Source organism: Dysidea avara, chromosome 7, assembly GCF_963678975.1.
Source record: "Dysidea avara chromosome 7, odDysAvar1.4, whole genome shotgun sequence".
Lineage (NCBI taxonomy): Eukaryota > Metazoa > Porifera > Demospongiae > Dictyoceratida > Dysideidae > Dysidea > Dysidea avara.
In genome coordinates this window covers 35,758,999-35,771,777 of record NC_089278.1, presented here as the reverse complement: position 1 = coordinate 35,771,777, position 12,779 = coordinate 35,758,999, and the positions used below count along the sequence as shown (strand labels likewise).

The window sequence follows — 12,779 nt, the reverse complement described above, 5'->3', positions numbered from 1 at the left end:
TTCATTGTTGCTTTGTTGCTGAATTCCGCCCGCCCGCACCTAAAACTGATTTTCAAAGGGCCAGAAACATAATTACCAATTGGAGTGGCCTAAAGTAAACTAATACCGGCCTGCATTTACATGCACCTATCAATGTCAAGCCCCACCCCCATCCCTGGGGATCCCCATACACCTTGACATCTACATCTTTCCCCCACCCCTTGGGCTTTTAACAGCAGCCAAAAATTATTTTAATAGATAAATCAAATCCCCTATGAAACCCCTTTTGAGGTGGGGAAATAGTGGGGTTTTGGCAAGCTTCTTATACTGGGGAGTTTGATGCTAGGCTTTGTCAGTATTGCTACCCAGGGGTGGAGGTGGGGCATGAGATTGATAGGTAAGGTGGTTGCCTGATACATATATGGAGTGGCACTCTAATCCTGTAGTCTACTGCAATCTTTGCGTGGTAATGATAAAAACTGCACTTGACTGTTTGTTGGTTGATTTCTAGTAAAATCACATTTACACTAAGCTATGAATTGTGGTATACTTTTTATTTGACCAATTGAAGTTTTTGTCTTGCTTGCCTTTGACTTACAAAGGCAAACAAGTACAATGTTAGTTGAGTTGTGTATCTTGCCTCATGTCCCCTATGCGAGGAAACAATAGTTAGGCATAGCTACGCTGACCCGCAAAGGAGGCATGTAACAGTATTATGCATGCTCTTGCATGATCCTTACTGAGAACTGGTACGCATAATCAAATGGCCCCATTGTTTGTTCTGTTACATCACTGTTACATCAATGTCACCAGAGTACTATTCCTTGAAAAAAAAAGGCAAATTATGTCACATCCACACACCACATAGACAATTCAAGGACGACAGGTCCTAGGGCTACATAATCATAATTAATTTTGTTATACAAGTGTGCAATGGAGCACTTCAATTTGCATACAGATTGGCTATATATACACTATGAAAGAGGCATTGACCTGTGTTTGGCACGTACTACACAGACCTAACATTGACACCTGAATCAGTAGACATGAAATAGTGAGGACATGCTTATGGTGAATAGTGTAGTCAACAAATCACAATAATTGTGTTACATGTGAGTAGTCCTCTGTATGGTGGAACATTTATGTTTAAGTTCAAGCATTGCAGTGATATGAGGCAGCAATTTGAGACTAAACAATGCTGCCATGTTAACGAGTTCACCAGAGACAATAATTTTCCATATCAACACTTCCATATTTAAAGTGCTCATGCTGCTGTAAGAAGTATACTAGCTAGACTTGTAGCTGCTTCTTACAATTTACCATGCCTTCTTAGCAGCACCAATAATGATCGAGCAGACAAGCACTGCAATGATATAGTCATATTTATTGCAATCGATCATATTGATCACATGCCTCTGACTGGCACAGCACATGGATGGAAAGATTACGCCCCTTTAAAATACTGCATGTGTCTCATAGGCTAGTTGCCTGAGGCCCACTTGAGATACTCTAATAAAGTAGCCACCCTGATACAACAGCCATGTTCAATATTCTAATACAGTCACATGTGAATATCATACGTAGCACAAAACTAACAAACTAGTGTAATTAAAAAAATACAATGAAGTGTATAGGGATCCAAGCAATGAAAACTAGTGAAACAGGAGATACGAATGATGGTATTACAGCATAGCCCTGTAGCTACTATGACATTGAACAAACTAAATGTTAATGTAGGGACTTTCCTGTTGCAATACCATCGTTTGTACATGTTGTTTCACTAGATTCTATTGCTTGGATTCCATCCCTACTTAATTTTTAAATAAACAATACTAGTTTTTGTGTGCTCAGACGATATGCTGTTGCTTTTGAGAGTCAATTTATATGTGATCAAAGATGTGGTGTAAATGAATGTTTCAGCTTTTCCAACAAGTGAGGATGTCACTATCCTTAGGATATCCAGAAAGATTTTACTTAGGACACCAAAAAACCACTAATAGCTGTTTTAGAGATAGTGTGGTCAATCATCTTAAGGGATCCACGTTATTAGCTATATGTAGTGTCTGCATGTCTTCATGTTTACACAAAAATCTGCCACTAAATTGAAAATCATACGAGACACAAGCTATAAGCTACATTGCGTGCTAATCACTGCACTTCACAAGGGCTTTCATTTAAGATTGTTTCAGTGTTAAAAACTTGCTGTGGCTGTTTGCACTGATAGGCGTGGAGACCATTGTGCTGCCAAAGGTTTTCAACACTTCATGTGAAATGGTAGTCACACCATTCAGAGCTAATAGGCTGTGGGAGTGGTGAGATTACACAGGTAGATGAACTATTGCTTTTTTCTCTTTCCAGGTCTATGTTAGTGTTGAATAATCAAGTGATCTGTAAACAATACTGTACTGTATGGTTTTACATGTTGTGGATGTATATTATACAGTGAAACCTCAGTTCATCCAAACTCCTTGGAACCAGGGGAGGTCAATTATTCTGAAAAGTCAACATCTCTGAAACTGTGTATAAATAGCATAAAGATTTTTTTTTTTAAATACCAGTATTTTAACTACCATATAAGAACAGTCACTAGAGCAGTCATTAAATTTCTGTAGTTCAATTTAACCGAGAATCTGGAAAAGTGGGTTCTGGGTAACCGAGGCTCCATTGTACGTACAAGATTAGTTAAATGTTTAAAATAAACACTAGACATTGTAAATAGCATAATTGGGTAGTGCTTTCTTCCATCTCTTGCATGTTTGTAGTATCAGATTTGTTTTGGTCGGGTGGTGTTATCCTTCTACTACCAAATTCTACAACATACTGTCTTCTTCACTTTTGCTAGTTTACTGCATGTAACGACAGTAAACTGAATCTATTTAATAAATGTAAAGTGCTTCATAACCACCAGCGTTGTACATGTTGTTGTTGACTACTACCAGATTCATATTCAGCTGTGCTGGATACTGTGTACAATTAAACATTTTTATTTAACCATATTTTGACAGATTGATTAGACCATTTGTTAAATATACATATGATTCCTCAGTCGCATGCAACCACAAAGACCAAAGGTATGGCAAGGATGGAACTATTAGAGTGTTAATTACAATTGCAATATCTTGCTGGGGTCTTATAATATTGTCAGTTACGTATACCGGTATATCTTTTTTCTCTCCATATAGGTTCACACCTCACATGAACACTTATTGGTACTATTTTCATTGCTAGACAGGCCTGCCCATAACAAATCCAGACAGTTAAGGATCCACTGACTATGCTGTGGCATAATGTTAAGCATAATAGGTGCCTGAAAGGATTGAGCGTAATGCTAGCATAATAGGCAGAATACTTGTGCCATAATAAATCCAAAACTCACAGAAAAAGATCGATGTACTCTAATAGAATAGTCAGCAACACTAATAGCACCTGACTGTTCTATTAGAATATGTTGATCTTTTCTCTGACATGCATTTTGACAAATAAAGATTTGCTCTACTTCACATTTAATAGGAACTGAGGGATAAATTGAGTATAATAGGCAAAAGTTTTGAGCACTGCTCAAAAGCATAATAGGTTAAAAGCATAATTTGTGGGTCCCTACTAACAGTGCTGTTGTCTTGTTCATTGACCAGCCTAGGCTCTGGCCATCAATGTCATATTACCATCAGTCACAAATTTCACATCCTCCCATATCACTTTGCATGTGAGTTTACGTCTCTCTTACTCTTGCTATCCAAAGTCCCTGGGCCACGTTGTTGGCTCTTAGTTTACAGCTTTACACCACTTCCCTAATTGCCGTTATATCATGTGTATGAATGTCATGAACATCTTCCAAGCATATCACACTTTCCTTCCTTCCTTGATAGGAAACTAAAACTCTGCAGCACCTGTATAGGGTGCTAGCAGAGCATGAAGCAAACACTAAAATTTAGTATAGCCAATGTTCTTGTTTCATTGTAACAGACCATTCCAACACTTCGTTGTGCATTGCACTATATGACTTTTGGGATCCATCCAATCCATGTCTGTGTGGAGCATAACCCTCTATCTTCAAGGGAACTCTTCAAGTTCATTTTTCATGTAAACAGCCTGATCAAGCTTTGAGAAAGGTAACAATTCAATTAGTGTAGTCTATTAGTCCATATATTGAATGCAACAGCCACGTAGAATAGGATTAGGCCTCAGAGGAAATACAATTATATTCTGATTTTGTTGAGAACAATGTTAGAAATGCTTTTTATATACTATGATGTTGCACAAACCTTTCCACACTACACATGCTATATAAAATTGCAGCAGAATAGTGGTATATATCTTGGCTTTTGCAGCTCGATTTTCAAGTTTCCCAATAATTCCCCATTGCACATTGGAATCAGCAGCTCTCCGATGTCTTCCATAGTTTTTGGGTCATCCAATGTGAAGGGTAGCACCATAATGATCACTTTCTTTAATTGACAGTATGGTTTCTCTCCAAACTGCTCTTTTTGGTGATAGATTTGTCACAAGAATAGTCTATACTAAACATTCTTTCTACTATACACTTGGCTGAAATAAGTATTGCAATTTTTTAGCATTTCAATGTGTAAACAGCGGCATACATTCACTTGTTGACAAAGAAAACAGCTAACATTTGTCTATCTAATTTACTTATATGACTTGTATATTTCTAAACCGCAAAGCTTATTACTTTACATAACAAATCATCATCATTGTAAGTTTTCTGTTTGCAAAAATAACATGTGATGTAATTTAATGTAATGATGCTTTCAAGATTAACAGCATAATCCCTGCAGCTTGTGAAATAAAGCCATGTGTCTAGTACAACATGATCTAACATTATCCAAACACCAGTATAACAGTTCAGTGAGCTCAGATAAGTGTGACCTTGTTGGATAAATGAAGCCCATACACAAAGCACCATTCAGTTACTCTAATAGTACATACACACACTATAATAGAATGGACTCCTACTGGCAAAACAGTATACCATTAGCATTTGCGTGTATGTACATATGACATTATGTGCGTAGTGTGCGTGTGTGTGTGTGCATGCATACATAAATAATGTGTGCGTAGTGTGTTTGTTGTGTGTGCGTGTGTTGTGTGCGCAAGTGAAGCCTTCTCTGACACTGCACTAACATGAAAACAATGGAGGAGGCATTACTGCATTACAGTCATCATCCATTTGACCACTCATGAGAGGTGTTCTCTCAGTCTGCTCTTCTGAAGATTTCTGAAAGGTAAGTTGGTATAAATGATGACTCACTAAAATTGCTAGTGCCACACACAGCATATGATCCGGACTTGATTGCTCTTTTTAGTCCACTCAGTTCTTCCTCTTCAGATAACTTTAGAAATACATCTTCAAGCATCTTTATTTGGTAATACAGTACCATGTACATACATTGCTTATGGTTGTACATTCAGCTTACAGTAACATTGAAGACTCTCATAAGATCATCAGGTTTGGACTGGGCCAACAGTTTACCCGATCTCATGAAACCGACCTAAATTAAGACAAAATTTAGCACCATAGTTACAGGCACATGTTTAACAAGAGCCTCTAAAACTGACCACATGGGCTTGTCTGGCCTCCTCAATGTAATGGGTAGTAATGACAATAGTAGTGTTACCAGCTGAAGTGAGATGTAATAAATGACGCCAGATCCTAAATAATAGCACACCCTAATACAAACACTACTTGATTATTAGCTGCAGGGTAGTACCTTACTCTCAACAAGGGATCAATTCCCACAGTTGGTTCATCTAGGATGAACAATGGTGGCTCGTGAAGAAGAGCAAGAGCGAAGGATACACGTCTCTTCTGATCACCACTGGAACAGGGAATACAACAAACAATATAACACACAAACAGGTGAACAATCACTGAATCACACATAACTATATAACATGACACACATGCTACTAAAACTGCATGCATTTGTTGAACAAAGTTGTGGTATAAATGAGATTGTGGAGATGAATTGCTTTATATTCTAACTGAATCATCTTATAGATGCAGTCCTTAAAAAGTTATGAAACCTGATATGATAACCAAGAAAGATCTGCTGTATTGATGACACTGATATGATACTGTTATTCTTAAATATTAATATGTTGGGTAGTTGTACTTTAGTTTCTACACATTTCATGTGCAACATACAACAATACCTCAAGAGTCCACATCTGCGATGAATAGTTGGCAGGTTTAAGAGCTTCCTCAACAGTTTGGTACGCTTACGAGCATATTTCATGTTCATCCGATAGAGGATACCAAAATAGTACATCAACTCCAACATGGTGAATTCAGAGATCAGAGCAGTTTCCTTTAACAGCATATCATGGAAAAGTAAAGTCACTACAAGTATAGCACAAAGCAGCAAAGAAAACTACCGCAACATTATTATAAATATTTAACATTTTCAAATCCATTAAATTGTGTAAGTAAATGAGAACCTTAATAAGAGGAACTAATAGTATGATTATAGAACCAAGTACCAAACAACATGCACCTATTCAACCATAATTAGGAAACTTCAGTAAATGAGTAACATTGTCATGAATTGTCCAACTCAATAAAAACACACTCGAATGTCTATTGCTGACAAGTGAAGAGGCCATTTCACTTTAAGCAATACATTTCCTGATACACAACTTAGCAATACAGAGCAGTGTGCAAAGGATGCTTGTATTTATCTGTTGGAGCCATGGTACAAAATCTACAAACAGTTTCACTCAGTGCACGTGTGTATACTCAAAGCAACGACCCATGAATCAATTCCCTTGCACCAAAAGAAGGGAAAAGCCATGCCTGTGAAAAATGTGAATTTTCTCTCTCGCAGTATACCAAAAAGGCACATCTTGGACCCAAGCAGTGTGTAAAAGTGATAATAGGTGTATACCATTGACAGTTACACTTGTCTAAAGACGTTAGTTTATTAGTACATGTAGTAGAAAACTCCACTAATATAAAATCATGTTATAGTACTTCAAGCTTGATGAATATTGCAAAGCTGTTGTGAAGGAAACACAGAGCTGATTATTAGTCAGTTGTAAAATTCAGATCTTCGTTTATTAGGTACTGCAAAGCAATACTTACCTGAGGCATGTAGCCCACATCTTTGCCAGGTACAGTATGTCCAGGGGCTCCAGGAGGTTTACCCATGATGATGATCCTTCCTAAATGGATGGGTAGTTGTCCCAGCGCACAACATAACAATGTGGTCTTGCCACATCCACTGGCACCAAGGAGACCATATCTAAAATAAAACAATCTGTATATACAATTGTAGTATAACTTTTGTAATCTACTGGGTTACAAATTCATGCTTTTCGGTTGTGGAGCAATGGAAAAATCCCTACAGCATCTGTCACACATTACAGGTATAAAAGTGGTGAAAAGGTCATGAACACTCCACCCAGATAAATTTTGCATGCAATGAAACACACTACTGCATGTAGAGTATCACCTTTCCCTGTTCTATCATACAGTACAATAGTATTGTATATTAGGTTGGGGGGTTCAGATGGTTCAGATGAACCCCCCTATTAGAAGCAGAATTTTTGAAAATCACACCAAATTTTATAGCCCTGAGCTCTCCGGTAGCTACTTGCACACTGGCGTGGCTCTGTACTACTTTTGAGGGTCACATTGCATTATTTTAAATGCTGAATCATCGCTGAATTAAGGACTGCATCACATGATCAATTGCGCATGTGATCCATGGCAGCCAAAAATGCTTCCAATAAGTTAATTTAAAATTTTAATTCTTTTATTTAGCAGAATTTTCTACTGACTGACATTAACTGCCTCTTGATGCCTTCAGACAAGTGTAATTTGACAATCACTAAGGCTATATAAGGGCCTGATGTTTTCACTGTTAGATATCCCTCAGCCTGACCAGTGCCTTTTGGCATACCACAGTATATACAATGCATGCTACATGGGCATACCTTTGTCCTCCTTTATCTTTGCTTACAACACAAGGTGTCGATTTGCTGTAACACTGCAAGGTGACTTCCCTACCTTTGTAACGGGAATCGTCCAATTTTTTCATTGTGACTGACAGAGGTCTTTCTCATAGTGTTCTTTGTGTAACATGCTGAGCATAGCTGAAAATGAAGCATACTGGCTCTTTGCTTTCTCAACAATAATTGAATGTTAAACCTTTTAAAAGTTGGGATGGTAATGCCTCCAGATGCATACACATGTTAGTCACCTAATACCCCTACACATGTGTGCATGTGGTTTACCCATGCATTAACCTGAAACCCTGGCTAGTTCTGTCTCTGGCATGTTAGTTCATTTTGGTCAAATCAACACTTATACTGGAAATAAAACTGTTGTAGATATTGGTATGCATAATATGCTTTGATTTTTGGAAGATAATAAGGTTTTCAAAATCCACTAAGAGATCTAGCCTGTTAGACTGGTTAGAAACATGCAATGGAAAGATCTCAAGCATTGATTTGCTACAGGCACCAGTCACCCAAGCCAACACAAGTTTAAAAACTCCATAGCATGTTTGATTATAGGAAGTACCAGAGGAGGTTGGACGTGTTCACGTGAACTGTACCCTTAATTGCATTCTTTGATTTGGTATTTCACGTGATCCTCAATAGTCGCAATACAAAACCGAAAAATGGTGGGGATTGCTGGGGATCGTTAGATATTCAGATCATCCTTCGTGTAAGCTTCAAGGCAATGCACTCTGTTTTGTAATCAGTGCTTGAATTCCAAGTGAAATTAATAAGTTGCAGTTTAGTGATATATACTACTTCACCAGCCTTCATGCATGTATTCTATTAACAAAACAGGAGATCAACCTCCTCTGGGGAAGTACAGTCTAATGGTCCATTATAGCACTGAAACAAATAGCAATTTTTATGATTAGCTATTTGATTACTTTTTAATACCAAAATCTTGGACAATAAGGTGAGAACTATTTATATCTCTTCTAAATAGAATTTTTCAGTGTGATTATGCCAGAATCTCAAGCTTCTAGGTTGGCTTTATTCATCTGATTACAGCTTACTAAAGTGCTAACGAATATCAAATAGCAGGTTAACAAATCGAATAGTGTCATGCTGGCCGAACAGTCACATACCTGAATAATCGTTTCGGCACTAGTCTATAAGGTAGTAATCACAATTGTTACAATGAATAGTCAGAAATATTCTGTTTTAATACCCATCTGTTTTCTCGAGTATGTTAAGCCTCTTTCACACCTTCTACAAAATTATAAACGAACTTTACCAAGAACCTAAATAGGTAAGATTCATTGCAAATGGTTATTTCACACTATGGTGAAGTCTGTATTTGAACTTGTGACTGGTCTTCATACTGGTGTGGAGCCAAAAACCTGTGTCCAGACATAATAATAGTGACATAATCACTTACTATAAAACATCGTATATTATTTAATCATAAATCTGCTTGTTTTGTTAGATAAAAATAATAACATTTCTATCACACAGTACGATAGTACTGTATATTAGGGATCATAGCTTTTCTGGTTAAGAATTTCACCGGCACTACAACCAGCCCCACAATACCTTCATGGAAACTTGGCAATATTGGCTAGGTATAACCAAAGCCCAAAAGTGCCTTCAGTATGACCTGAAACGCTTCCATAAAGTTGCTACAGAATTTTTAAAAATATAAACAGAATTTTCTACTGATTGACTAACTAAATATTTATAACTGATGCTTTCAGACGAGCATAATTCAATAACAGCTATAAGGCTACGGGCTTGATTTTTTCACTGTTCCGACAATGATTCAGCCCAACAGATGCTATTTGGCATCACAGTACATACGATGCATGCATCATGGACTTACCTTTGGTGCATTATCCTTGTATCATGTTTACAATGAATCATCCCCAGAGGTATTTCTCGTACTGTTCTTTGCCTGTAATTCGGTGTAATGGGCTGAACATATATACAGCTGATAATGAAGTATGTCATAGTGTGTAGTAGTATTGTACAGTAGAGATGTTTAGTTGTGCTTGTAGCATGACCTAGGAAGGTTATTGAGCACTGAGCACACTAATCTACAACCTTCATCTATTGATTGCATAGGCTCTTTGAACTACTACTCATCTCTGGCACTGGCATATTGCTACTGTACACAGATCTGGATAGCTAACAAGATAATTAACCAGCGTCTTTCTAAATGGTAGGAAAATGTTCTAGAATACAACCACCTTGGCAAGACACGGGAACAGCAGGAGTCCTACAGCAACTGGAGACACCATCTTACAAGCTCACACTGTGCTGATTTGTGCTCTATTGTGATATAATTTGCTATCGTACCATGACATAAACTAAGTCATTATATATCGATATCAGCCAGCACTAGTGGGATGTGCATTCAGACAAAGTAACAAACGACATGTCTTGTACCTTCTTCTTTTACCAGTCATAATTAGCTTTGTTATGAAAAGTAAACAGACGACATCAAAAGTTTAAGTATCAAACTTGCAGATATACTATAGTGGTCATTTAACCCCTAGCCAGGAACCATGCACTAGTATATCAGTAGGTTTGGATTCCTAATCTAACTAATTTTCCTTGCAGCCACTTGTTAGCTAAATAATATTATGAACTTAAAATGCTAAAGGAAATCATCACCTTTAAGTACAAATTAATGTCCTCCTTTAGCTAGCTACCTGGACAAGTCATCAAAGGAGTTAGCATGTCTCAGTTTTCTTTGTAGCAACAGTGTTGTTTGCTTTTTCACACCTAGCTAACACTAAAGTAATGGGATATCACAAAACCCACTTGTTCTACCAGACACACTCAAGTGCCACTAAAACAAATTATGCAAAAATTGTTTTATTGAGGAGGGTAATAGGCTGATCTGCAGTGAATCATTATTGTGAAAAGACTTGAATTCTGGGTGAAATAAGTTGCGGTTTGGTGTATACAACTTCACTAGACTTGTCACGTACGTATTCTACAAATGGAGCAAAACAAAGTACATTGTCTTGAAGCTTACATGAAGCACGTTCTGAATATCAATCCCCAGTGAGCCCCATCATTTTTCAGTTTTATATTGTGACTATGTGAAATAAAAACAATGAAATAAACAGTAATATATTTAGGTAGCGCTTAGAGTGTATCCAACCTCCTCTGTGCTGTACGTCACATCAAAGCTTTTTTTTTGAGCTCAGTATAATTTGTTTCAACTAGCTAGCTATAAGGTCTCCTTAGAGATGCTGATTAGCTAGCCACTATTTTTTTTTTTGATTCCACTTGCATCATTACTTATGTAAAGTTTATCTGTTTTTCATTGTGTGCCAGCTGGTTCAGCATGCCGACTATATTATTAGGAATTAGATTTAGGACTACTGCAGTAACTCATGTGATGGTGCTTCATCGAATAGCCGCTTACACCTTCAAAATTATCTCATGTGCCTCAATCCATGCTAAGAAATTAGCATACACCGAATTTATTCGTTCCCAACTCGAATATGCTGCAACAGTGTGGGCACCCTGGCAGTCTACCTTAATATCCCGGTTAGAGCAGATACAACGAAGAGCAGCCCGGTTTGTGACCAATACATACACACGTGACCCTACTGTTAGCGTAACTAACCTTATGGACCAGCTGGACTGGGAATCACTTGAAAGCAGACGATTAAAATTAAGATTATCCATGATGTACAAAATTATCCACAATGAAATTGATATCCCATTTGATTTGTATACTAACTTTGCAACATATTCCAGTACAAGAAATTATCATCCTTTTAACCTCCTATCATTGCAAGCATCAAAGACCTCATATCAGTCCTCATTTTTTCCAGCAACAATTTCACTTTGGAATGATTTACCTAACCTAGCTAAAGACTCTAATTCACTTGAAGTATTTAAATCTATAATTAAATTATAATTTACTTATTGTATTGAATTATTATTATTATTTTTTTTGTGATTTGTCTGTACATTTTTCTTCATTTCTGAAGTTGTACAGTATAGGTAAATAAAAATAATAAAAATAAATTGATTCGCGGACAAAATACAATGTATACGTGTAGTAGCTGCTAAATGCTCACATGGAACATCCGTGTTCATTCCCCTCAACACGTGGAGTGCGTTTCGTCCAGTTCCATAAAACTTGTGTAGGTCTCTTGTCTGTAGTGCCAAGGACTCCACGTCACTGTCTCCCGAAGGATCCATCTCTGTCGGTTCACTGCTATCTATGACTGCAACAGACGGAAATCACGTGATCTGTGATAAGATGTGAAGATTAGTGTGGAAACAGGAAATCGATGACGTAATTAATGTATGCTCATCCATCCCTATCTTTATGGCGATGAAAGTACGACTGGTCCTGGTAGTATCATCCGCAGCCATAAAGAAAGTGCTTCTAGCTGCCTTAGAGTGAGTTGTCATGTAGAGTTAAGGTACTAAAAAACTACTGAGAACTTACTATATAGCTAGCTAGTTACTTGTTACTTTTATCTCTTCTAACTTAGTTTTGTAGAAGTAACTAGACAAGATACTAGTTACTTTTATATGCTTGTTTGTTAACTTTTGAAGCATCTTTGTAGCTAGCTATGATTATTCCACTCAGATATGACTTACGAAAGGAATAACAAGTAAAGCAGACACTGATTTCAGCTCAGTTTTGACTAAGGCCACTCCAAGTCATACCTTAGTTTCTGGTCACTCCCAAGCCTACAAATGGATGCGGGCGGGCGGATGATCAGGACTTCAGGACTATAGACTCTATTGTGACAATATATTGTATGGTATTATTATTTGCTCAATTTAGCAAATTCATGTTGATT

At 37.3% G+C, this 12,779-nt stretch overlaps 1 protein-coding gene and 1 long non-coding RNA gene across 4 annotated transcripts; one reads left to right on the top strand and one right to left on the bottom strand.

Moving 5' to 3' along the window:
* Positions 1–1,890: 1,890 nt before the first annotated feature.
* On the top strand, positions 1,891–6,399 carry LOC136261534 (uncharacterized). 2 transcript variants are annotated; one of them, XR_010703936.1, is made up of 4 exons: positions 1,891–5,219; positions 5,270–5,360; positions 5,407–5,854; positions 5,996–6,399. It is a non-coding gene; the product is annotated as an uncharacterized lncRNA (long non-coding RNA). The 2 variants fall into 2 exon arrangements; XR_010703935.1 differs by having other exon boundaries at positions 5,270–5,854.
* Positions 2,419–12,474, bottom strand: LOC136261533 (ABC transporter G family member 23-like). 2 transcript variants are annotated; one of them, XM_066055547.1, is made up of 10 exons: positions 12,042–12,474; positions 7,079–7,238; positions 6,151–6,305; positions 5,706–5,813; positions 5,554–5,647; positions 5,412–5,486; positions 5,268–5,351; positions 5,119–5,212; positions 3,642–4,909; positions 2,419–2,942 (listed from the first exon to the last, which is right to left on the bottom strand). In XM_066055547.1, coding segments are annotated over exons 2-9 (678 nt in total). In that variant the 5' UTR covers positions 7,145–7,238; positions 12,042–12,474; the 3' UTR covers positions 2,419–2,942; positions 3,642–4,907. The 2 variants fall into 2 exon arrangements, with proteins under 2 accessions (XP_065911619.1, XP_065911618.1); XM_066055546.1 differs by having other exon boundaries at positions 3,642–5,212; positions 12,042–12,473.
* Between the last annotated feature and the right edge of the window lie 305 nt (positions 12,475–12,779).